The sequence below is a fragment of the Podarcis pityusensis genome, assembly GCF_964106645.2.
Source record: "Podarcis pityusensis genome assembly, chromosome: 4".
Taxonomy (NCBI): domain Eukaryota; kingdom Metazoa; phylum Chordata; class Lepidosauria; order Squamata; family Lacertidae; genus Podarcis; species Podarcis pityusensis.
Window position 1 is genome coordinate 9,718,823 of NC_138027.1, and position 26,826 is coordinate 9,745,648.

The 26,826-nt window shown below is 46.4% G+C and overlaps 1 protein-coding gene and 1 long non-coding RNA gene across 4 annotated transcripts in view; one reads left to right on the plus strand and one right to left on the minus strand.

Annotated features, from left to right (window-relative positions):
• Nucleotides 1-26,826, plus strand: part of MYO7A (myosin VIIA) — a 154,748-nt gene that overhangs the window by 99,167 nt on the left and 28,755 nt on the right. For both annotated transcript variants that reach the window (XM_081001719.1, XM_081001720.1), the window contains 15 exons: nucleotides 286-504; nucleotides 3,263-3,370; nucleotides 4,392-4,601; nucleotides 6,261-6,464; nucleotides 8,181-8,357; nucleotides 9,641-9,730; nucleotides 11,260-11,387; nucleotides 14,360-14,486; nucleotides 15,347-15,466; nucleotides 17,350-17,523; nucleotides 19,498-19,725; nucleotides 21,865-22,035; nucleotides 24,353-24,470; nucleotides 25,251-25,377; nucleotides 26,259-26,428. In XM_081001719.1, coding sequence (XP_080857845.1) covers nucleotides 286-504; nucleotides 3,263-3,370; nucleotides 4,392-4,601; nucleotides 6,261-6,464; nucleotides 8,181-8,357; nucleotides 9,641-9,730; nucleotides 11,260-11,387; nucleotides 14,360-14,486; nucleotides 15,347-15,466; nucleotides 17,350-17,523; nucleotides 19,498-19,725; nucleotides 21,865-22,035; nucleotides 24,353-24,470; nucleotides 25,251-25,377; nucleotides 26,259-26,428 — 2,371 coding nt within the window. The remainder of the gene's footprint in view (nucleotides 1-285; nucleotides 505-3,262; nucleotides 3,371-4,391; nucleotides 4,602-6,260; nucleotides 6,465-8,180; nucleotides 8,358-9,640; nucleotides 9,731-11,259; nucleotides 11,388-14,359; nucleotides 14,487-15,346; nucleotides 15,467-17,349; nucleotides 17,524-19,497; nucleotides 19,726-21,864; nucleotides 22,036-24,352; nucleotides 24,471-25,250; nucleotides 25,378-26,258; nucleotides 26,429-26,826) is intronic.
• On the minus strand, nucleotides 8,180-21,461 carry LOC308475465. Of its 2 annotated transcripts, none has more exons than XR_013985225.1 (4): nucleotides 21,191-21,461; nucleotides 19,475-19,673; nucleotides 14,343-14,548; nucleotides 8,180-8,303 (listed from the first exon to the last, which is right to left on the minus strand). It is a non-coding gene; the product is annotated as an uncharacterized lncRNA (long non-coding RNA). The 2 variants fall into 2 exon arrangements; XR_013985226.1 differs by lacking the exon at nucleotides 21,191-21,461 and adding an exon at nucleotides 20,335-21,142.

The following is a 26,826-nucleotide window of genomic DNA, read 5'->3' on the forward strand; positions in this document are numbered from 1 at the left end:
CAGAAGCGGCTTTGTCATGCTGGCCACATGACCCGGAAGCTGTACGCTGGCTCCCTCGGCCAGTAAAGCGAGATGAGCGCCGCAACCCCAGAGTTGGTCACGACTGGACCTAATGGTCAGGGGTCCCTTTACCTTTACCTTAAGGGCCCATAGCTTAGTGGAAGAGCATCTGCTTTGAATGCAGAAGGTTGCAGGTTCGATCCCCGGGTTAATTTAGATCAGAGCGCTTTATGTGTAGGAATTGCTCCCTGAATTGCTCCCCCGCTTTCTCCCCCACCCCAACAGATGAGGATTGGCTTCCTGAGGCTGCAAGCCCTCTACCGCTCCCGCAAGCTGCACAAGAGGTACCACATGGCCCGCAAGCGCATCATCGAGTTCCAAGCCAAGTGCCGGGGGTTCTTGGTGCGCAGAGCCTTCCGCCATCGCCTCTGGGCTGTCTTCACCATCCAAGCATACGCCAGGGGCATGATCGCTCGACGCCTGTATAAGCGGTTGAAGGGAGAGGTAAGTGTGCTTCTTGCATTGCCCCTAAAGGCCATCCTGAGGCATATTTCTATTTTTTTAATTTACTAGGGTCTGCTCCCCTGCTTGCTCCACTCGCCAGCCCTGCCTCCCCTCTTTCCCCACACCTGGCCAGCCCCAGAGCAGCTCCCCCTCCATTAAATATCTTGCCTGGGCCACCTGCTTACCCACGCTGCTTGCTCACTCACTCAGTTGCCTGCCTGCTGGTCTGTTCTTACACTGAACAGCAGCGTGACGACCACCTTACATGTTTGTTTATATAGGAAGATACCTTATCCATCCTTCACTATAAAGTCCCAAGGTGGGCCACAAAAACATATATCAGTCACAAAACAAATACAACTGTTCCAGTGGAACAGAAAAGTAGTAATTTAATGAAAGAGGTGCATCTCATAAAACAAAAATACATTTATAGTTCAGCAGAGTATATTGTTGGGAGGGGCTGTGGAGCTGAAAAGTGTCTGTGATAGATATATTAGGTATGGGATATCCTAGGGTTTGATGAGGGCCGGCATGTTGTTTTAGTTTTAGTACGTTTCCGAGCACAATTCAAAGTATTGGTGCTGACCTTTAAAGCCCTAAACGGCCTCGGTCCAGTATACCTGAAGGAGCATCTCCACCCCCATCGTTCTGCCCAGATGCTGAGGTCCAGCGCCGAGGGCCTTCTGGCAGTTCCCTCACTGCAAGAAGCCAAGTTACAGGGAACCAGGCAGAGGGCCTTCTCGGTAGTGGTGCCCTCCCTGTGGAACGCCCTCCCACCAGATGTCAAAGAGAACAACAACTACCAGACTTTTAGAAGACATCTAAAGGCAGCCCTGTTTAGGGAAGCTTTCAATGTTTAGTAGGTTATTGTATTTTAATATTCCTTTGGAAGCCACCCAGAGTGGCTGGAGAAACCCAACCAGATGGGCAGGGTATAAATACATTATTATTATTATTATTATTAGTAGTAGTAGTAGTAGTAGTATTAGTTAGTGTTGAACTAGGACCTGGAGGAGCCAGGTTCTGTGACCCACTTGGTCACAGAACCATAGGATTGTAGAGTTGGAAGGAGCCCATGGGTCATCTAGTCCAACCCCCTGCAATGAAGGAATCACAACTAACCCCTTTCTCCCGGTACCCACTCCTCAGTGTCCAGTCAAGTCCCTGACATCTGCCCCCTCTTCGTGGGTGATTCCCACCCCCCCCCCGAAACAAAATTGCTTTCCGTTCCACCAGGGGAAAGATATTGAGTTTACAAACCTTCTCTCCAGCGGAGAGAAAATTAGTTGGGGAAAGGAGACTTTGGGTGCTCAGAAAGTATGCCCCCTGCCCACTACAGCTGCCATCAAATGCCAAGTCACCACAGCCTTCATTTCATATGTCTCCTGCCTCATACCTTTTTTAAAAAAATGATTTTTTTATTAAATTTTCCATTTTTATCATGATCACATTTTGTTACATAATTCTATAACTTAATACATTACTCTAAGAGCATCAACCTCCTTCCCTTCCCCTTTCTGACTTCCACATATCTTTCTGTATTTTTCGCATTCTTATAATCACATGTTTACCTTCTATCTTATTATAATTTTCCACCTTGTTAACGGTAAATCTGTTCCTTATATTTACATTGCAAAACATTTCAGTTCAAACCTACAAGCGTTTTCAGATGTTTACAGTTTTCTTTCATATAAAGTAGAAATTTGTTCCAGTCCTTTTGAAACAGTTCGTCACGCTGATTCCAGATCTTCCCCGTCAACTTGGCCATCTCTACATACTCTACCATCTTCGCCTGCCAATCTTCCAGTGTTGGAAGTTCCTGCTGTTTCCATTTTTGTTCATTTCATATATCTCCTGCCTCATATCTAGCTTGGCCCCAAGTTGCGTGGCGACTTCCCACCTCCCCCCTCAGAAATAAAGACACGAGACACAAGAATTCGAGTTAATGGGTCAAATTAGGCCACAACTTTATTGATTACAGGACTTGAGCGGTATTGGCTTAGGCATTGGTCATAACAACTAACCGGCTTCAGCCTGCAAACTTGAAGGCCGGTGAGGGTTAACCACCAGTAGGGGGAGTCTTGCTGAGGCACGTCAACTAGGACCTCCCCCGGGCGTCACCGCGTGGGGGCGTGCCATGGGCCCACACCTCCATAGGCTTACGACAAGGCCACGCCCCTGGAATCCTTTACCGGACTACCCTTTGATTTCGGGGAAGGTGATGGCGCTACCTTCCCCGCTTCATTTGCATAACAATAGGACAGTACCCCTACCAATGCCTAACCGCCAATACCGAAGAGTTGTGACGGTTTGCTACGAGGTAGGCAAAAACCAAATGGCTGGTGCCAATCTGCCATTTGGGAAAATTCCTACCAGGCCCCTTGACGGCGACCAACCGAAGTCCATAGCGACGTCAGAGAGCCTAGCCTAGCGGGTGGGAGGGAAGGGGAAACCAGGTCCGCTGCGGCGCAGGAAAGAAGGAGACCCTTGGCCGCACCAGACCTAAGTAAGGTGAGGCCACACCCCCGAGCCAGCCGATTGGCTGTCTAGTGGTATGACGTGTCCGAGGATTCCCTGGTATCGCGGGGGCTGAAGCCAGCCCCTGCGAGTGTGGGGAGGGGCTTGAAGCCCGCAACCCCACCTCCTCCCTAGTTTGGAAGTGGCTTTCTCCCTGGTTGCCATTCACCTTCTAAACTGCAGGCTGGGTAATGAATGGAGCAACCCATTCAAGCAGCGCTTCTGAATTTCCTTCCCCCAGTACCGCCGCCGCCTGGAAGCAGAAAAACTCCGCCTGCTAGAAGAGGAACGCCTGAGGAAGGAGATGAGTGCCAAGAAAGCGAAAGAGGAAGCGGAGAAGAAACACCAAGTGGGTTGACGCTTATGCTCTCTGTACCTTTCTTTTGTGGCGCAGAATCCACCATTCCTGGGTGTCCCTAGGTCTCATATTAGTTGACACAGCCCTTAAGAACTTGGGACCGGAAGAAGAGTTTGGATTTGCTATCCCGCTTTATCACTACCATATCACTTCCATAGTTCTGTTAGGCTGATTTATATTATCTTTGTAGTAAGCTAGCTTAATCATATTTACTATGGTCCAAATCTTTTCAGTCCATTCAGATATAGTAGGAGATATGCCCCCTCCTCATTTTTTAAGCTATTTTTAAATTTCTTTTAATGTAAGCGGTAATTTATTAATTTTTCAAATAATCTTTATTAGTTTTTCAATTAGATACTCCACATACACATATTGTGTTACATTTTACATTTATACTTGCTCTTCAGAGCTGACTTCCCTCCTTCCTTCGTCTGGTTTTTTTATAATTTTATCGCATTATTTTCTTCCATTTTATATATTGTCATTCATTTTCCATATTTGTCCATAGTGTATCCATAAACAAACAATTCCTCATGTTTATACAATTCTTGTTGTCTGCCTGTATTCATTTACCACGGCTGTTAGTTATATTAGTTTCCTTCAACATTTTGCTTCTTATTATTTTCATTATCCATCACTTTTCTTAATCTTTCCCGTTATGAGGTTTGTTTCCAATTCTGCTGGTTTTACTGTTTCATCTTATCTTTCCTATATACAACATACATTTTCCCCATTCTTTTTGAAATGTTTCCTTGCCCTGCTGTCGAATTTCCCCTGATAGTTTGGCTATTTCTGCATATTCCATTACCTTCTGTCGCCATTCTTCTAGTGTTGGTAATTGTTGCTGTTTTCAATGGTGGCGCCATTGATTTGCCTAGACCATTGTCTCTTGGCAAGAAATGGTGGCCCCGGGATTTTGTGTCGCGACGACTGAGCAAAAGGGGTGGAGCTTTTGCCTGGTGCCCGTGTGCCTCTTGGATCCTGGTTACTCATTGCCACAGCTCTCTCTTAGATACGCCTGGCCCAGCTGGCTCGGGAAGACGCAGAAAGGGAAGTAAAGGAAAAAGAAGAAGCGCGGCGCAAGAAGGAGCTCTTGCAGAAAATGGAAAAGGCCCGAAACGAACCCGTCAATGACTCTGACATGGTGGACAAAATGTTTGGCTTCCTGGGAACCACGTCGTCTTTTCCTGGCCAAGAAGGGCAGGCGCCCAATGGCTTTGAGGTAACTGGAAGGAGACATTAACACACACACACACCCCACTCCATATCATGGTTCTGCTAGCATGTTGAGGAAGCAGCTTCCCCAACTTGGTGCCCTCCAGATGTTTGCGACTACAATTGCCATCATCCTTATCCAGCACCGAGTTGGGGCGACGCTGGTTTAGAGAAGCAATGTATCAAATTACCGTACTTTTCCCTGTATAAACTATGCTTTTTCCTTTAAAAATCCTGCTAAAAAGTGGGGGTCGTCTTATACATGGGTAGTGCATATGGTTGGCGATTGATTGGTTGCTGCCAAGGCTGTCAGCAGCTATTGTGCATTTTATTGGTTGCTGCATCAATGGGTGGTGCTGATTGGCTGACACTCCGGCAGCTGTGCGGGTGATTGGCAGCTTCTGCCAGCGATGGGACAGTCAGGAGGTGGATTTAGCGATCCGTGTGAGTGAGCGATTTTCGGCAATCCCCCCCCTGGGTAATTCCCCCCCCCCAAAAAAAAGTTCAACAACTCTGGGCAACCCTCCACAAAAAAAAAGCGCTCAACAACTCTGTGCCATCTCCTCCCATTTTCTTAAATTTGAGTCCCCCAAAATAGTTGGCGACTTATACATGGGGGCATCTTATACACGGAAAAGTAGAATCATAGAATCATAGAGTTGGAAGAGACCACAAGGGCCATCGAGTCCAACCCCCTGCCAAGCAGGAAACACCATCAGAGCACTCCTGACATATGGTTGTCAAGCCTCTGCTTAAAGACCTCCAAAGAAGGAGACTCCACCACACTCCTTGGCAGCAAATTCCACTGTCAAACAGCTCTTACTGTCAGGAAGTTCTTCCTAATGTTTAGGTGGAATCTTCTTTCTTGTAGTTTGGATCCATTGCTCCGTGTCCGCTTCTCTGGAGCAGCAGAAAACAACCTTTCTCCCTCCTCTATGTGACATCCTTTTATATCTTTGAACATGGCTATCATATCACCCCTTAACCTCCTCTTCTCCAGGCTAAACATGCCCAGCTCCCTTAGCCGTTCCTCATAAGGCATCGTTTCCAGGCCTTTGACCATTTTGGTTGCCCTCCTCTGGACACGTTCCAGTTTGTCAGTGTCCTTCTTGAACTGTGGTGCCCAGAACTGGACACAGTACTCCAGGTGAGGTCTGACCAGAGCAGAATACAGTGGCACTATTACTTCCCTTGATCTAGATGCTATACACCTATTGATGTACAGTACAGTAAGTACAGTAAGCCTAGGAAGGAAGAGCTTACCCCAAAATTCCAGCATCTTCTCCCAGCCCAAAAGCCATCCAGAGTTGATTTGCAGTTAGGCTCAGCTTTTTTGTTGTTGTGAAGGTGATTTGTGGGAAGTGGGGAGAGGCAACATCGTGTGTGGGACGTCCCGACGTCGGGAAGAGCTGGTGGCCACATGGCTTCAATGGCCGGCGACTCCTCCTCCTAGCGCCACCACTGGCAGAAGGAGGAGGAAAAGGAGTTGGCCACTGGAACCTCACTTCATTTGGCTCCATGATTCGCCTCCACGCTTTTTGGACCTTGGAGGGGCCCAGCCCACACACCCAAAAATTTGGGGGGGCCCAAAAGGGTTCAGCTCCCAAGAGCTGGCGCCCCTGACCCAGACTGAACCAGGTTAAATCTCCGCTGGTTCCCTCCCCAGGATCTTGAGAGGGCGCAAAAGGAGTTGGAGGAAGATGACCTCGAAACAGCCTTGCCCTTGCCAGAGGAGGAGGAGGAGGACCTCTTGGAGTACAAATTCGCCAAGTTTGCCGCTACGTACTTCCAAGGCACGACCACACAAACCTACATACGCCGCCCCCTCAAGCAGCCGCTCCTGTACCACGAGGATGAGGGAGACCAGCTGGTGAGTCTGTGTGAACAGCTCTGGAGAAGAGCAGTAATGGTTGCGTGGCGAGTTCCCGCCTCCCCCCAGCGGAAATAAAGACACATGACACAGATATTTAAGGTTAATGGGCTAAATATGGCCACAACTTTATTGGTTACAGGTGATGAGAGGTATTGGCTTAGGCATTGGTCCTAACCGACTATCCGGCTTCAGACTGTTCGCTTGAAGTCCGGGAAGGGTTAACCACCAGTAGGGGGAGTCCTGCTGATGCACATCAACTAGGAACTCCCCTGGGGTCACCGCTCGGGGGCGTGCCTTAGGCCCTCACCTCCATAGGCTTTGGACAGGGCCACGCCCCCCGGAATCCTTAATCGGACTACCCTTCAATATGCGGGGGAGGTGATGGTGCTTCTTCCTCCCTTCCATCTACATAACAATACCAATACCAGTGCCTAACCGCCAATACCAAGGAAGTTGTGACGATTTGCTACGAGGTAGGTGAAAAACCAAGTGGCTGGTGCCAATTTGCCAAGTGGAAAAATTCCTACCAGGCCCCTCAACGGCAACCAACCAAGGTCCATAGCAGGGTCAAAGATGAAAACCTTAAAGGGCGGGAGGGTGGGAAACTGGAGCAGCTGGAAGCGGCAAAGAGGGAGATTCCAGGCCGCCTCTGTGTTAAATGGAGCTGGCCACGCCCCCAGGCCAGCTGATTGGCTGGCCAGGGGATGATGCGACCGGGATTCCCTCAATCGCGCGGAGGCTTAGAGCCAGCCCCTGCGCGCATGGTGGGAGGGTGAAGCCTGCAACCCCACCTCCTTTCTACGTCAGAAGTAGCTTTGTGTTAACTAGCCCTCTGAAACCAGTAGCGGTTGTGTGAATTGGCCCTGTGAATCTTACCTGATTTTGTCCACTCCTGGTTTTCCCCGCAAGCTTTCTTCATCTTGGCTGTGAGTCCTGGAAGACCTGCTCCCTGCCTTGCAGGCCTTTTTTTCCACCTGGCTTGGGAGGACAGGGCCTGGACTGACTCCAACTATGAAATCTGAGACTGCTGAACAGAATATTAGCCTGGGAGGGTGTTGGAAAGGGGTGTTGTTGCTGTTAATTTTTTGTATCCTTATCTTTGATCTTATGATTTATGTGGGACTTGTTCAATTTGGTTGTGTACTTGAAATTTTGTTTACTGCTTGTGAGTACTGAAATATACTCAGAGTCTAGAGTAGATTTCATGCTCTTTATTCAGCTCATAGTGGTGAGGAGAAATGAAAGTTTCCCCAAAGTATCTGCTCTATATACATTACTTACACAATGGGCCCCACATGATTGGCTAATTCCGGGATTCTCCTGTAGGCCAATCAGGCTGTGGATTCACTTCCCCCTGGAGCTGGATTGGGTGGCTCCTGCAGACCAATCATACTGCTGCATTGTTCTAGGACCAATCAGACTGCTGCATTTTGGATCCTATTAAACTCAGTACATAACAAGTACTTTTGTCATTTTTTTAGTCGCATAACTTTTTGATATTTTGCAAGCTGCTTTCAGCAAGGTTCTAACGTTGTAAAGGCGGCGTACAGTCTAATTTCAGCAGTCTAATTTAGAAGGGAGGGGAAAGATTATTGTTGAAGAAAGTATGGAAGTCAGAATCCTTGGTGATCCATTTGGAGAGCCGCCTCTGCCTGCCCCTGCAAGGATAACTGACAAGTTGATGATTACGGTTCTTTTTTAAAAATAAAACAGGCAGCCCTTGCGGTGTGGATTACGATTCTTCGCTTCATGGGTGACCTTCCTGAGCCCAAATACCACACAGCAATGAGCGATGGCAGTGAGAAAATCCCGGTGATGACCAAAATTTATGAGACCCTGGGGAAGAAGACGTACAAAAAAGAACTTCAAGCTCTGCAAGGCGAAGCAGAGGTAAGAGGCAGGGGAGCAGAAATGTGTTTAATACCAGTGGATGGTATAAAGGAGGAGTTAAATGAATAAAAACCAACCTATTAGAATTTAAGGAGCCACAAGAAACTCTGCCGTAGTCAGTGAGAATTTAGTTCACAAATTGCAAGTTGAGATCCCAGTTTTCATCTAAGGTTGAATTTCATTTTGCTGATTCTTACTATGGTGGTCTTTTGTATGGGTGGGGTATAAATGATAAAGTTGTTGTTGTTGTTGTTGTTCCCTCGGCCAATAAAGCGAGATGAGCGCCGCAACCCCAGAGTCGGTCACGACTGGACCTAATGGTCAGGGGTCCCTTTACCTTTTAATGCACGGGGACACGGGTGGCGCTGTGGGTTAAACCACAGAGCCTAGGACTTGCCAATCAGAAGGTCGGCGGTTCGAATCCCCGCGACGGGGTGAGCTCCTGCTGCTCGGTCCCCGCTCCTGCCCACCTAGCAGTTTGAAAGCACGTCAAAGTGCAAGTAGATAAATAGGTACTGCTCTGGCGGGAAGGTAAATGGTGTTTCTGTGCGCTGCTCTGGTTCGCCAGAAGCGGCTTAGTCATGCTGGCCACATGACCCGGAAGCTGTACACCGGCTCCCTCGGCCAATAAAGCAAGATGAGCGCCTCAATCCCAGAGTCGGTCACAACTGGACCTAATGGTCAGGGGCTCCTTTACCTTTTAATGCACTTTGACGTTCTGGTTGTGATGCAAACATAATACTGAGAGCCTTTTCTCCTTTTTGGGGGCTAATCTCCACATCCAAAGAGAAACCCATGAAGCTATTATTGGCACATTTATAAGGCTCTGCAGTTTAAAAATTGGAAGCACTGGATTTTTTTTTTATCTTGTCCTATTTCATGGTAAACCTAAGAGGCACATGGTGTCCTCATTTTACTGACCAGGGAAGTGAGGCTTATCTCAGTGCCTTATGCAAGACTTCTTAAATGACTTGGAGTGCAATCGCTTTTTGCAGCTTCACTTTCCCAAATTTGCAAAACGGGGGTGCCAGCTGCCCTGCAGGGTTGGCATAATTCGAACCCAGACCTCCCAAACCCATGCAGAGCACTGTGTTGCGCACATGGAATCAGTTCTCTCAAGCTCAGTTGGCAGAGCGTAGGACTCTTCATCTCAGGGCTGTGAGTTTGAGCCCCACGTTGGGCAAAAGTTTCCTGCATTTCTAGGGGGTTGGTCTAGATGACCCTTGAGGTCCCTTCCAGCTTTACAGTTCCATGAAATAAGACTGTTTCTCTTCCCTTTGCAGAGCGCTCACATAGACAGCCACAAGAAGAACAGCGTGCGGCACAAGCTAGTCTCCTTGACCCTCAAGAAGAAATCCAAGCTCACTGAAGAGGTGAGCAATAGTTCTTTGCAGCTTGGGAATCACAAGTTCTCTGTTAGCGGTCCACCATCTGGACCCCTTGGTCAGCTGCTGTGGCTCACAATGCCCTGGCAGGGCCCATCAGCGCATACCCAGGGATGCCACTTGGATACAGGCTGGGTGTTCATCAGTATGCAGATGACACCCAGCTCAACCTCTCTTTCAAATCAGAACCAGTGAAGGCAGTGAAGGTCCTGTGTGAGTGTCTGGAGGCAGTTGGAGGATGGATGGCGGCTAACAGATTGAGATTGAATCCTGACAAGACAGAAGTACTATTTTGGGGGGACAGGGGGAGGGCGGGTGTGGAGGACTCCCTGGTCCTGAATGTGGTAACTGTGCCTCTGAAGGACCAGGTGCACAGCCTGGGAGTCATTTTGGACTCACAGCTGTCCATGGAGGTGCAGGTTAATTCTGTGTCCAGGGCAGCTGTTTATCAGCTCCATCTGGTATACAGGCTGAGACCCTACCTGCCCACGGACTGTTTCGCCAGAGTGGTGCATGCTCTGGTTATCTCTTGCTTGGACTACTGCAGTGCGTTCTATGTGGGGCTACCTTTGAAGGTGACCCGGAAACTACAACTAATCCAGAATGCGGCAGCTAGACTGGTGACTGGGAGCAGCCACTGAGACCATATAACACTGGTCTTGAAAGACCTACATTGGCTCCCAGTACGTTTCCGAGCACAATTCAAAGTGTTGGTGCTGACCTTGAAAGCCCTAAACAGCCTCGGTCCAGTATACCTGAAGGAGCACCACCACCTCCAGTGTTCTGCCCAGACACTGAGGTCCAGCGCCGAACAGGGCTGCCTTCAGATGTCTTCTAAAAGTCAGGTAGTTGTTTATCTGTTCGACATCTGGTGGGAGGGCTTTCCACAGGGAGGGTGCCATTACCAAGAAGGCCCTCTGCCTGGTTCCCTGTAGCTTTGCTTCTCACAGTGAGGGAACCACCAGAAGGCCCTTGGAGCTGGACCTCAGTGTCCGGGCAGAACAATGGGGGTGGAGACACTCCTTCAGGTCTACTAGGCCGAGGCCGCTTAGGGCTTTAAAGGTCAGCGCCAACACTTTGAATTGTGCTCAGAAACGTACTGGGAGCCAATGTAGGTCTTTCAGGACCGCTGTTATATGGTCTTGGCGGCCGCCCCCCAGTCACCAGTCTAGCTGCCGCATTCTGGATTAGTTGTAGTTTCCGGGTCACCTTCAAAGGTAGCCCCATGTAGAGCACGTTGCAGTAGTCCAAGCGGGAGATAACTGTGCAAGACTATGCAGAAATCAGCACCTTGGGGAGAGGGCAAGGGGTGGTTTCAGGACCATGGAGAGTGCTCCTGCGGCTGAGATCAAGCATCCAAGTTGCCTCAGCAATGTCCTGGCTGAGTATTAGAGCAGAACTAGGTTGTCAAGGTCCCTACCCCTCAGTCTGTACGTGGGTGGGAGTTAGGGAGGGAGGGACAAAGCCTCGTTCACACATCTCACAGGTTAACTCCTTCCCTCCCTCTGTTTTGTTAGGTGACCAAGCGTCTTCACGATGGTGAGTCCACCGTCCAAGGCAACAGCATGCTAGAGGACCGGCCTACCTCAAATTTGGAAAAGCTCCATTTCATTATTGGTAATGGCATCCTCAGGCCAGCATTAAGGTTAGATATTAGTATGAAAAAGAAGAAACATTCTGTATGGGCGTTAAAATGGTCACCGGGCCTTCTCTAGGGATGATGGGGGAGGAATTCGATTCAGTTTGCATTTAAAGGAGAAACTTCATAATTCACACTTTGCAAAACAATATGCAAACTGAAACAGCCGGCCTTTGAAATTTGCATGTTTCCAGATTTTGCAAAGCAGTTTCCCCGCAAAGTAATGTGTGCAAAGATGTATAGACTGGGGTAAAAGTGCAATATATGACAGAAAATGACATGCAAAAAATGCATTGACAGAAAATTGCTTTGCTAATATGTGTACATTAGGCAAATTTGCATTTGCAAATGTATGAGTTAGGAATAATTTGCACTGCAATGCTGATAAATTTTTCATGGGGATTTTAAAAGAAAATTCACAATCTGATGTGTAAATGTGAAGAACAGAGTGGATAAAAGATTGGCAAAAATGAGAAAAACTGAAACGGAAACCCATTTTCCCCTAATATATTGTTCACACCCACCATTTCCTCCAAGTGGCAAGAAGTTCCAATGACAGCACTGCCTGAGTTTGGTTTCCTTTGAATGACAGAGACCAGCATTCTAGGAATATTTGCCTCACTCTTTTTTACCAATGTACAACCAGTGCATAACTGGAATCAAAAAGTAGGCACTCCTGCTACAAGGCAGCCAGGGGTGAGGGAGAAAGCCAGTTTGGTGAACCTAACTCATTCACACTTTCTGAATCAAACTGTGATCTGAAACACAGACAGCCTTCAAAATTTCCCATTTATCCAAATTTTATGATGCAGTTCTCCAAGCAAATAATGTTTATGAATGCATAGAGAGAGAGAGAGAGATGATAGATAGATTAGATAGATAGATAGATGATAGATAGATAGATAGATAGATAGATAGAGATAGAGAGAGAGAGAGAGAGAGAGAGAGATAGATAGATAGAGATGATAGATAGATAGATAGATGATAGATAGATAGATAGATAGATAGATAGATGATAGATAGATAGATAGATGATAGATAGATAGATAGATAGATAGATAGATAGATAGATGATAGATATAGATAGATAGATAGATAGATAGATAGATAGATAGATAGATAGATGATAGATAGATGATAGATAGATAGATAGATAGATAGATAGATAGATAGATAGATAGATGATAGATGATAGATAGATAGATAGATAGATAGATAGATAGATAGATAGATATAGATGATAGATAGAGAGATGATAGAGAGATAGAGAGATGATAGATATAGATGACAGATAGAGAGAGAGATGAGAGATGATGATGATAGATAGATAGATAGATAGATAGATAGATAGATAGATAGATGATAGATAGATAGATGATGGCAGGGTGTTTTTAAAATACACATATTGCTGGGAAGTAACCTTAAAAATGTGAAGGGATTGCTATCAAAAATGCATATATTATTAGAAACTTACACTAAAATTCACGAGGACTTTAAAAATGAAAACCTTAAACTGATGCAGAAATGTGGAGAAGTGTAGATTGGAAAAACCGGCAGATTTGTCCGTCTCTCAAAGCATCTTATACGCTATCCTAACTGGGATCTCCAAAGAGAGACTTTTGTGCCCTGTTCTTCTGCAACATCTGTGGGGGTTTTCAGTATTTGATCCTCCCAAGATAGCTTTCTCCAACCCGGTGCCCTCCAGATGCTCCTGAACTTTAACTCCCATCAGCCCCAGTCGGCACAGCGAGGGTATTGCATCTGGAGGTCCTCATGATCAAAGGAGATGGTGTTGGACTTTCGGAGGAAGAGAGGAGAACTAGCCCCACTGTACATCGGGGAGGGCTGTGTGGAGAGAGTCTCTTCCTTTAAATTCCTAGGAGTTTATCTCAGTGAAGACCTTACTTGGAAAATTAATACAACCCAGGTGGTTAAGAAAGCCCAACAGAGACTCCATCTCCTCAGAGTATTGTGAAAGAATGATGTCAATCAACATTTGATTATCTCCTTCTACCGGTCCACAATAGAAAGTGTCCTTTCATACTGCATCACGGTGTGGTACGCTGGTTTGACATCAACTGATAGGAAGTGCCTACAGAGGGTGGTGAATACAGCACAAGATATTATGGGCTGTCCCGTGAATCCGCTGGATGAAATAGCGGAAGAACGTTGCCTCAGGAGAGTGAGGAAAATTCTCAGGGATGATTCACACCCTGGCCGGCACTTTCTTGATCTCCTGCCCTTGGGCAGAAGATATAGAAGCATGATTAGTCGCCCCAACAGGGTAAAGAACAGCTTCTATCCGTGGGCTGTTAGGCTGCTGAATGAAAAGATAACAACAGGGCAGCTGACTTTTGGGTTTGGTGGATGTGCGTCAGTAAACGAGGGGAATTAAGACTAAGACAGCTGAGTAGGGGGTGCTCGTGTAATCTCACTGTATACAAGTTGTAAAGGTAAAGGGACCCCTGACCATTAGGTCCAGTCGTGGACGACTCTGGGGTTGTGGCGCTCATCTCGCTTTATTGGCCAAGGGAGCCGGCGTACAGCTTCCGGGTCATGTGGCCAGCATGACTAAGCCGCTTCGGGCGAACCAGAGCAGCGCACGGAAACGCCGTTTACCTTCCCGCCAGAGCGGTACCTATTTATCTACTTGCACTTTGACGTGCTTTCGAACTGCTAGGTTGGCAGGAGCAGGGACCGAGCAACGGGAGCTCACCCTGTCACGGGGATTCAAATTGCCGACCTTCTGATCGGCAAGTCCTAGGCTCTGTGGTTCAACCCACAGTGCCACCCACTTCAAGTGACAATAAAGTATTTCAATGATGCAGAAGGCTGAGCCAAGAGATGCTCTGCCCACTGTTTCCACCGGTACACAAGCCTGTCTGCAAGAAGCGCTTCTCCTTAGCTCTTGCAAATGGATTCTGTCTGTGGGGGAATTTGAGAGTTATGATCCAAACTTACCACTCTTCCTCCGGTAGGGATGAAATTTATTGCCAGATCTGCAAACAGCTGACCCAGAACCCTTCCAAAAGCAGCCATGCCCGAGGGTGGATCCTCGTCTCCTTATGCGTGGGCTGCTTCGCCCCTTCAGAAAAGTTTGTCAAGGTAATGTTGGCTCTTGGTTGGAATTGATAGAGAAGAATGGCAACTGAAGTTGATGGATTATGCTGAAATGAAGACCAAAGTTTTAACAAGGAATGGGGGTGGAATTTATAACTTATCTTTGTAAGACCATTGTAAACAGTTAAAATCGTTAGTAGGATTGGAATATCACTTTTAGTTTGTTGGTGAATTCTGGATACAACGGAGAGGTATAAGATTTGGATAAAAGATGCAGGAGGAAATGATTAATAATAGGACCCACAAAGGGGAGGGTGGAAGTCCAGGAGATCCCTTGGAATCTTGTTTTTATTATTTATGTTTGATGTATGACTGTAAAATTTTAATCTGAAAAACCAAATAAATGAAATTCAAGAAGACTACGTTAAAAAAAAAAGGAATTGTGAAACTGGGAAAGTCCACTTCTCATATTAGGTTTTCAGGAACGTGTTGGCGCTTTAAACTTTTTCTAATATTGCTATGATGCAAAGCCACCTCCCTGTTTTATTTATTTATTTTGTGAAATGGAGGGATGTTTTGAATGGTTGTGATACTTACTTAACTATCCTTACTGGGGAATCTTTTGTGGGGGGAGTTGTAACTTCTTTCTTGATTTTTTAATTCGTATTTAAGTAGGAGGACTGGTTGTTCTGCACATTTCGCCTGAGAGCAGAACCACATATTTGCAACCATTCAAAAAATAAAAATAAAAATGGGGGGTGCGGGCAGGAATCAAATGTTGGCCAAGAATCAGAAGCATGAAATCAAAAATCTAATTTTTAAAAACATGGTGCTGCCAACTGTGTTTCTGAATGTTTGAAAGCCATGTGGAAGTTCTCGTTGTCGTCTTTTGTCTTGGCGTACAGTATTTAAGGAACTTCATCAATGGAGGGCCTCCAGGTTATGCTCCTTATTGTGAAGAGAGACTCAGAAGGACGTTTGCCAATGGGACAAGAACTCAGCCGCCAAGCTGGCTGGAACTTCAGGTAAAAAGTGCTTGATTTATGTAAGCCAATTGCAAGAGCCCAATATAATCTGTAAGGTGATGTTTTCCTCCATGAACTCAAAAGCACTCTTGAGGGGACAAACATCTGAAAGTTAATATTTCCAGAACCTTTGTTGTTCTTTAGGGCTCCATCTGCATTTTACATTTAAAGCAGTCTTGTACCACTTTAAATAGTCATTGTTGTTGTTGTTTAGTCGTTTAGTTGTGTCCGACTCTTCGTGACCCCCTGGACCAGAGCACGCCAGGCACTCCTGTCTTCCACTGCCTCTCGCAGTTTGGTCAAACTCATGCTGGTAGCTTCGAGAACACTATCCAACCATCTCGTCCTCTGTCGTCCCCTTCTCCTTGTGCCCTCCATCTTTCCCAACATCAGGGTCTTTTCCAGAGAGTCTTCTCTTCTCATGAGGTGGCCAAAGTACTGGAGCCTCAGCTTCAGGATCTGTCCTTCCAGTGAGCACTCAGGGCTGATTTCCTTCAGAATGGATCGGTTTGATCTTGCAGTCCATGGGACTCTCAAGAGTCTCCTCCAGCACCAGAATTCAAAAGCCTCCATTGTTAGGCAATCAGCCTTCTTTATGGTCCAGTTCTCACTTCCATACATCACTACTGGGAAAACCATAGCATTTACTATACGGACCTTTGTCGGCAAGGTGATGTCTCTTAAATAGTCATAGATTCCCCCAAAGAATCTTGAGAACTGTAGTTTGTAACGGCTTCCGGGAATCATCACCGCCACCATTATTATAATTTATAGACTGCCCTTCATTCATCGCAAGATCTCAGGGCACACAAGACAAATACAAGATAAAAACACAGTAACTGAAACAAAAAACTATAACCACCCCCCTCCCAAAAACACATTTAAAAGGCCATAGAATATTAATCAGCCAATGGCCTGGTTGCAAAGGAATGTTTTCTCCTGGCACCTAAAATATATATAATGAAGGCACCAGGCGAATCTCCCCTATTCCCACCACAGAACTACAATTCCTGGATTGGTTTAACAATCTGAACTCTGGGAAAGAAACTCTGGGAAAGAAACTCTGGCACCCTTAACAAGCCACAGTTCCCAGGAATTTCTTTTGGGGAGACTGTTTAAAGTGGTATGATGCTGCCTTGAACGTGTGGTGCCTATGGGGTCTTATTTTAATCCTTTTTTTATTCTTATCATTATTATTTATTGAATTTATATACTGCCAAATACCCAGAAGTCTCAGGGCAGTTCACAGAATAAAATCAATATATAAAACCACAAAATACCTAATAAAAATAAAGACAACTCAATCGCACACATACACCCGCAAAAAACAACAACACATTTTAAAAGGGTATAGGATGTAAATCAGATCAGCCAAAGGCCTAATAAAAATAAATACCTAATAAAAATAAAAACAACAACCCAATAATGCCCCCCCCCTAAAAAAAGCCACATTCTAAAAGGGTGTTGGATGTCAATAAGATCAACCAAAGGCCTGGTTAAAAAGGAATGTTTTTGCCTGGCGCCTAAAGGTGTGTAATGAAGGCGCCAGGCAAACTTCCCTGGGGAGAGTATTCCACAGACACAGAGCCACTGCAGAGAAGGCCCCGTTCTTGTGTTGCCACCCTCCTGACCTCTCGAGGAGGAGGCACACGAAGAAGGGCCTCAGAAGGTGATCACAAGGTCCGGGTAGGTTCATATGGGAAGAGGCGGTCCTTGAGGTATTGCGTAGAACATTAAATATTTGCTACAATACCAAGCACGGGAGGAGATTTTACTGGAGGTCCTACATTAGGTCGAAAATCTGAAGCCTGCAATCTACAGTTGTCTTAGATTTTTATTATTATTATTATTAAAAAATTAATGGCTTTCCTTCCTTCTGCTAGGCAACCAAATCTAAGAAGCCCATCATGCTGCCCGTGACGTTCATGGACGGGACGACCAAGACCTTGTTGACAGACTCTGCGACAACAGCCAAAGAGCTCTGCAACTCTTTGGCGGACAAGATAAGCCTGAAGGACCACTTTGGATTCTCGCTTTACATTGCTCTGTTCGACAAGGTAGGCCGCAGGTCTAGGGGAAACTAGGTGTGCTTTTCATATGCTGCTTTCAAAACCCATATTAGAGGGAAGGTGGCATTCAGTCTCCAGCATCCAACACAAACCGATTGTTCTTGTTTACAGAGATGAGGGAGAAATCCACTTCACATTTAATGGTGGACCTACATATTTTGCATTTTCCAAAGCAGTACGAGAACCAAAACACAGCCAGCCTTTGAAATTTGCACTTCTCTGAATTTTGCAATGCAGGTCTCCTACATTTTGTCCTAATATGTGATAAAAATACACGTGCTAGGGTGAAGTGTTCATAAAAATGCATGATTTATTATTTTATGCATGTTTTACCCTAGTATATGCATTTTTGTACACGTTACTTGGCACATACAATATGTGTGTGAGATTTGTGTGTGTGTACACACACACACACACACACACACAATTACAAACAGGAAAAAGATTATACAAAATTTTCCATCCACTATCACAGCAGAAAGAAAACCCAAATCATAACTTTAAATTTAGAAAAATAATTAATATGGTATGATATCTTCACTAAATTTCTTGCTTGAGAAGGAAATAAACCTATTTTCTTACAATTTTTTAAAACTTCGTTGCTATTTTTGTGATGTTTTCAAAGCAACTTTTCATTGCTTTTATATAAGACTCATGTTGAAGAAGATTCATAAGATAACTGCTGTTACTACTACCGCTACGATGACGTTAGTAGGAATAATAATACCTAGGACCAGGGCCGGCCCAAGACATTTTGACACCTGAGGCAAACCACAAAATGGTGCCCCCCTCCTCACGAAGGGTGTGAGTGAATATCTATTTGAGGAACAAGGGGGGAATAAAGATCTACACTGGGATTTGCTGCCCCTGTGGAACCTGCCGCCTGAGGCGGTTGCCTCATGTTGCCTCATGGGGGGGCTGGCCCTGTAAAGGACTCCAAGCTGTAGCTCAGGGCCCCACTCTCTTGGGGGCCCCCAAAAAAATTAAAGGGGAAAAAACTGGATGTACATTTCCAAAATATAAGATAAAAAACAAATAAAATAAAACCTACATACAGCAACAGTGTTTTGTGTTGTGTAGGCTTCTATGATGTAAGTCATGGGCCCCGCCTGCTAGCCTGCTCCCTAAAAGATCACTCGTTTGCTCCTTTCTATATATAGGGTGCCTACATTCTGCTATTTATAATTATTAGTATTTTGCACCATACATTTACACCTATTATTATTTCATGTTATAGCAATTTTCTGAAGCTTTGTCAATTGCGTTTCTAAAGGAACTTTTGTTATTGCCAAATGCCAATGTGTTTGCATTATTCAGTTTGTTATGAATAAAAGATAATTTTAAGTTAGAGCTTAATAATTATTTCACTATTAATAGACTTCTTCTGAATTGTATTTCAGCTGAGCAATTACTTTGATAAAATACGTATTTTGTTATGTGCAAATGGCTATTGATACCTATTAGGTCCATAAATTACCATATAGCATATATCCAACACAAAAAAACAGTGACAATTTGTTGTTGACAAAGGACAGCTGGACATATAATGGGCCCCATTACCTTCAGTAGCTTATGGCCTCATCAAACCTAAATCCAGCCCTGCCCACACAGCAACAAGGATACACTGAAGACCGGAATTTCCCACCATGAGAACCTTGTTTTTTAAAAAAATTTAAAAAGCCAGGCAGCGCCTGCAGGTCTCAAACCGCTGGAAGTGATTAGGGCAGCGGTTCTTAACCTGTGGGTCCCCAGATGTTGTTGAACTACAACTCTCATCACCCCTAGCTAGCAAGGCCAGAGTTCAGGGGTGATGGGAGTTGTAGTCCAACAACATCTGGGGACCCACAGGTTGAGAACTGCTGGATTAGGGGATCTAAGCAATGCTTTTGTTTGATGGAACCGCTGGGCTGAGCTGGTGGGGAGGGTGCCAAACGTTTACCTGTTTTCCTCTCCCCTTTCCAGGTCTCCTCCCTCGGCAGCGGCAGCGACCACGTCATGGATGCCGTATCTCAGTGCGAGCAGTACGCCAAAGAGCAGGGGGCTCAGGAACGCAACGCCCCCTGGAGGCTGTTCTTCAGGAAGGAGATCTTCACGCCCTGGCACAACCCCAACGAGGACAACGTGGCGACGAACCTCATCTATCAACAGATCGTGAGAGGGGTGAAGTTTGGGGAATACCGGTGCGATAAGGTAAGCTGCTGGGCACATTTCCCCCCGTAAAAACCGGGGCTGAGATGAATTATTAGGATGAATTTTGGACAAATGTTGGCATCCCACGTGAAAAAGGGTATCCCGTCTGGTGGTTTGCGATGGGACTGTCAACAGAGTTTGCTCATTCTGACAGCAGGCGGATTTCGTACAGCGACTGCATAGAATCTTCAGGGGTTGGCAAGGTTTACCGGCCATGGACCGGATCACTCGCATGGAGATCGTCTGTGGGCTGGACTGGTGCAGCGCGATGCCAGAAATCGCGTTTGCGCATGTTCGCTGCGCCGGAAATCGCTTCTGCGCATGCCCAGACGCCGAAAATCGCGCTTGCGCAGATGTGATTTCCGGTATCTGTGCGTGCACAGACGCAATTTCCGGTATCTGTGCATGCGCAGACGCGATTTCCGGTATCTGTGCATGCGCAGACGCGATTTCCGGTATCTGTGCGTGTGCAGATGCGATTTCCGGTATCTGTGCATGCGTAGACGTGATTTCTGGTATCTGTGCATGCGCAGACGCGATTTCTGGCGCCGCTCAGCGAGTTCCCCCAACCGCGCTGTGCTGGTTTAGTACAGCGCACAGAGGACTCACCAAGTGAGCAGCTCAGTTTGGGAGTGGCTCATGGGCCGGTAAAACGGTCTTCGTGGGCCGCATCTGGCCCATGGACCACATGTTGCTGACCCCTGCATAGATGAATCTGACTGACTGTGGTCCTACAAGTTCAATAATGATAATGATAACAACAACAACATTTGTACCCCATCCATCTTACTGCGTTGCCCAAGCCACTCTGGGCAGCTTCCAGCATATACAGTACAAAAACATTTAGAGTAAAAACTTCAAGAAAGCATTCTCCTTGCTCAAAATTTTATCACATGAACACATCATGGCACATTTGTAATGTATTGATTTTATTTTGAACATTTTATCCCACTTTTCTAAATAAACTGGAAGGAAGTGGAAAGAAAAGTTTTTAAGTGTGAAACTTCGCTCCAGTCCATAATGCATTTATTTTTATTTATTGCATTTATATCCCATGTTTTCTGCTAAGGAGATGAAGGTGGTGTACATTGTTCTCCCCCAACAAAAGGTAAGTTTGGTATTGTTCACAATACCAAGAGATGCTAGTGACATCACAGATGGATGTTAATGAAGTTGTAGACGGGGTGCTGGCATTTTGCACCTGTTTCGCCCTCTCCCAAGGTAGTTTTCCGGGCTTCTTCAGTGACCTTAGCCTTTTTTTCTTCTTTTTAAAAAAATACTATTTCTAAGCAAATCAGTCTCTTAAGCTTAAGCCAAGAAATAGTATTCTCTATGAAACTGAATATCAATATACATATCAAGGCTTTGAGATTAGACCACTACATCCATCTACGACTTCACTAGCATCTCTCGGTATTGTGAACAACACCGGACTTACCTTTTGTTGGTATCTTCATGAACTTACCTAAAAAGATAAAGAAAACAAAAGACAGAGTTAAACATTTGAAAAATCCATTGAAACCAGACATTATAAGTTCATCTTAGGCTGAGTAGTTCGTAAGTCTCTGTGGCTTTGCACAAGGTTTTGTATTTTTCTCAGAAGATTGATAAAGCATGAATACTTATTTTGGTAATTATTGTGTGTATATAAGCTGGACTAGGTCCAGCAGGATCTTCTTATGTTCTGGTACTGCAGGAAGAATAGCTTCCTTTTTCCTCTTCCCAATTGTCTTTCCTGTGTTTTCCTGTTCCGGAACCCCTTGTGAGGAGAATCAGAACTTACAGGGTTAAACAGTTCTGTGTGACGTCTCACATTCTGAGGCGTGGTTTGGTTCACATACGGGAATCTTTCTTTGTGTGTGAGTTTCCTTTCGTTTTTGGCTGAGAGACGAAAGAATGTCCGCTCTCTCGCCGGGACTGATTTATGATGTTTTTCTTCTCATTAAAGGCTGTTAGAGATTAGCAAGAAGCCTGCGTTCAGTTTGATTTATTATCCACACACAAGGCAACACTTTCTACCGCTGCTAAAGAACTCTGCTAAGAGCTTCAAAGAGCTCAAGTTTTCTATCGGCACAAGCGTCCAAAGGCACAGGGGACGTGTGCCGGGCGCCATCTTATCTCACACCCCTTTCCCCACAGGAAGAAGACCTGGCAGAGCTGGCTTCCCAGCAGTACTACGTGGATTACGGGTCGGAAATGGTCTTGGAGCGACTCCTGAACCTGATCCCCTCCTACATCCCCGACAGAGAGATCACGCCGTCAAAAACCATCGAGAAGTGGGCCCAGTTCATCATAGCTGCCCACAAAAAGGCACGTTGCTGAGCGCTCCTCCTGCACCGAGGCTGCCGGAGTTTAGGAAAAAGCACTCCTTTTAAGTGGCGGCATCCGAATTTGAAATTTGCATCCATCCTTTATACGAACAGAAAACTCCTTCTCCTGGCCTGCTGTGCACCCCTATTGCCGTCTCCCAGCGCCCTTAACAAACTAGAACTCCCAGGAATTTGGGGGGGCATATGCACCAAATTAAGGGACGCAGGTGGCGCTGTGGGTTAAACCACTGCGCCGTTTGGACTTGCCGATCGGAAGGTCGGCGGTTCGAATCCCCACGACGGGGTGAGCTCCCATTGTTCGGTCCCAGCTCCTGCCAACCGAGCAGTTCGAAAGCACACCAGTGCAAGTAGATAAATAGGTATCACTGCAGCAGGAAGGTAAACGGCATTTCTGTGCACTGCTCTGGCTTCACCAGAAGCGGCTTAGTCATGCTGGCCACATGACCCTGGAAAACTGTCTGCGGAAGCGGACAAACGCCGGCTCCCTCTGCCAATAAAGCGAGATGAGCGCTGCAACCTCAGAGTTGTTCACGACTGGACTTAATGGTCAGGGGTCCCTTTAAGGTAAAGCCAAAGGGACCCCTGACCATTAGGTCCAGTTGTGGCCGACTCTGGGGTTGCAGCGCTCATCTCGCTTTATTGGCAGAGGGAGCTGGCGTACAGCTTCCGGGTCATGTGGCCAGCATGACTAAGCCGCTTCTGGCGAACCAGAGCAGCGCACGGAAACTCCGTTTACCTTCCCGCCGGAGCGGTACCTATTTATCTACTTGCACTTCACATGCTTTCGAACTGCTTGGTTGGCAGGAGCAGGAACCGAGCAACGGGAGCTCACCCTGTCACGGGGATTCGAACCACCAACCTTCTGATCGGCAAGTCCTAGGCTCTGTGGTTTAACCCACAGTGCCACCCGAACCCACAGTGCCACCTACATTCACCTTTTTATGCACCAAATTGCCCTACAGCTTTAAACACATGCTTTGCAAATATAGAATCCAAGTTTAAATCCAGAGGTTTTCTTTTATCCAGACAGCAGATGATGCGAAAGATCTTTTGACAGGAGCTGCCATGCGTCGAGCAAGCACCTGGTCCCCAACCTTGGTGCCCTCCAAGTATTTTGGACTACAACTCCCATCAGCCCCAGGCAGCAGGGGCAATAGTCAGGAATTATGGGAGTCGCAGTCCGAAAATATGGAAGGCACCAGGTTGGGAGAAGCTGGAGGGGACAATTCTGAACAAAGGGGAAGAAAGCATTACAGATTACAGATTATTCTTGAGTTAATAATGAGTTGTTTTCCTTTCATTGTTTTTTTTTTTTTAATCTCTTTACACACTTAATAGAGTAATCCGATGCATGTCTACTGAGAAGTGAGTCCCACTGAGTTTAATGGGATTTATTCCCAGATGTGATATATCCTCCTGCCTTGCAGGACATCGTTGGGAGAAGAAAAGGCTAAAGAGTCAACCATACAAAAAACCAGAGTGGGGTCCCTAAGGCGGTTGGATGGCGCCTGATACGCCTCCTTCCTTTGGACCACATCAGTGAGGTCGAGAGGGAGGTCTAGTCGTCTGGGCAGCCCAGGACCTCCAGACACACTGCCCAGGCTTGCACCCCGGGGAGGCCGCTTCAGTGCTGCTAATTCGGGAGGCAGCAGTTACGAGTTCCTGATCTCTACAGCCACAGCAGGCGCTGTGATTCTCCAGTGGTTTGACTTCGTTCCCAGAGGTGCATTCCATTGTCTCTTGAGACACACACATGCGAACAACAACTCTATCTATCTTACTATCTAGGTTGGGGAACATGCAGCAACCCAGTTGTTGTTTAACTACAGCTCCCATCAGCCCCAACCAGAATAGTCAATGGTCAGGGGATGATGGGAATTGTAGTCCAGCAACAACCACTGGTTCCCCATTCCTGGGATATACGATTGTGATCTAAGTACAGTGGGACCTCTACTTGCTTTCACCTCCGGTTGCGTATCCTTCGGGATACGTACGCAGCAAACCCAGAAGTATTTTTCCGGGTTTCGCCATGCACGCATGTGCAGAAGCGTTCTACCGCGCCGCGCACATGTGCAGAAGCAGTCCTTCCCGTTACAGAAACCTCGGGATCCGACCGGAGCTCCGGAACGGATCCCATCCGCAACCGGAGGTACCACTGTATCTTTATAGTGGGACAAGAGTACAACTGCTGAATATATTTTTGAGATTTCTCAGTGCTTCTTGATCCACCCAAAACCCTACAAGATGTTCACTGAGGTTTATCAACTTGGTGTTTTGTTTTTTTCTCTTTCCTACAGGGAATCTATACCCAGAAGCGAACGGATCCCAAGAAAGTCAAGGAAGACGTGGTAGATTTTGCCCGCTTCAAGTGGCCTTTGCTGTTCTCCAGATTCTATGAAGCTTTCAAGTTCTCAGGTAACCCCAAGAAACTAGGCCTCATGATATGTTGCCCCGCTCATAACTATAGGCGTTGGTGGTGAAAAATGGCAATCTATCGGCAAGCTCGCTTCTTAAATTTTAGTTACCATTCTTTTATAAGGACGGTAGCCTTATGAGACTTTACCGACTGGTGGGGTCTGCGTTGCTCCCGGGAGGGAGGAAGGAAGTCAAATGACACCGAGGTTGATTCAGAGAAAGAGTTTATTCTGCTCTCCGGATAGCAGAAGGCACTTATGTGGTCAGTCCACAGCAAGTCCAAAGAAATGAGAAATTTCATGCAGTATATATATCCTCCAGGTACCCTCTCCCCCCTTCCCCAGGAATCCAACCACGTCAGCTCATACACGCAAGTTGACATCCATGACCATAAATAGATATTCCTGTTCCGGTACTCTTGACCATAAAAGGTTGTTCCTGTTCCTATACTCTTATCTTGGGGCAGGAGGTCACCAACTCTGAGAACACTCCTGGCACCGTTCCCAGGTCTCTTGTCAGACTTGACAAGGTCTGTGCGTCTTTTTGTGGTCAGGATGTAAGATAAGATCCAGATGTGCCATCCCTGCTCCACTCGGAACTGACAAGGCCATCCATTGCTGTCACGGACTGATAAAGGAGAGGGCTTTGAGCACTTGTTTATACAGCTGGCTTTCTCTTTATACATTGACTCTTAAAATTCCTGATGGAATAGCCCCGCTTCCCTTCTCTGTTCTGAAGCCTGATGGAGTCTCATCTTATTGCATAACTTTTCAAACCCAGGTCCCAGCCTTCCCAAAAACGATGTCATTGTAGCTGTGAACTGGACAGGAGTTTACTTTGTGGATGAACAAGAGCAGGTCCTTCTGGAACTTTCCTTCCCAGAGATCACCGCTGTCTCCAGCAGCAGGTAAGGTGGCAAAAAGCTAACTAATCAGTAAGTCCGTTTGCACGCAGCCAAGCAATGTGCTGAAGTGTTCAGTCCTCTGGTCTTTGGGGAAAGTGGTAACCCTCTGTAACATGCCCCGCCCCCAATCTCAAAGACTCATTTCAGCCACTTTCTCCGTGGAAGCAAAGGGACAGGAAAAGGTCTCTATGACCCTTTCCTCTTCAACAGGTATGCTGATACAGGTATGGGTTGGGACGCAGGTGGTGCTGTGGTCTAAACTACTGAGCCTCTTGGGCTTGCCGATCAGAAGGTTGGAGGTTCGAATCCCTGCAATGGGGTGAGCTCCCATTGCTCTCTCTCAGCTCCTGCCAACCTAGTAGTTTGAAAGCACAGCAGTGCAAGTAGATAAATAGGTACCACTGCGGCGGGAAGGTAAACGGCGTTTCCGTGCGCTCTGGTTTCCGTCACGGTGTCCCGTTGAGCCAGAAGCGGTTTAGTCATGCTGTCCATATGACCCAGAAAGCTGTCTGTGGACAAACACCAGCTCCCTCGGCCTGAAAGCGAGATGAGCGCTGCACCCCATAGTCGCGTTTGACTGGACTTATCCGTCCAGGGGTCCTTTACCTTTATCCTTTTTACCTTTTATGGGTAAGGGTATGTCCAAAGGCATGGTGTCCATAAAATGTATATATTGGCAAAAGGGGCCCTCAGGCAGGAGATATAGAAGCATGGTAAGCCACACCAACAGGTTAAAGAATAGTTTCTACCTGTGGGCCGTGAGGCTGCTTAATGGAAGACAGCAACATTGCAGCTGACGTTCGGGGTTGGTAATCATACGACAGCACACAGAGTGTAACAAGGACTGAGAGATTGGGGGAGGCAATAAAATATTTCTATTCTAGAGGTGGGAAGCTTCAGGGACAGAGCTTCACCTTGGCCACGATCAAGGGAGACGAATACACCTTCACGTCCAACAACGCAGAGGACATCCGAGGTCTGGTGGTCATATTCCTAGAAGGGCTGAGGAAGAGGTCAAAGTTTGTGGTCACGCTCCAGGACAACCCAAATCCTAGTAAGGAAACTGAGCTGAACAAAATGTACCTAGGGAAATATCAGGGTTCAATCCTTCAAACACTATCAAGGGGGATGATATTGTCTGGGTCACTTTTCATAGTGGACTGATCTGAACGGATACCCCTGAGCTTGCTTGTGAATTAGAATACAGTTCCGTTGGTTTATAATAATAATAATAATTTATTATTTATACCCCGCCCATCTGGCTGAGCCACTCTGAGCGGCTTCCAATCAAGTGTTAAAAACAATACAGCATTAAATATTAAAAACTTCCCTAAACAGGGCTGCCTTCAGATGTCTTTTAAAGAGAAGATAGCTGCTTATTTCCTTCACATCTGAAGGGAGGGCGCCACTACCAAGAAGGCCCTCTGTCTGGTTCCCTGTAACCTCACTTCT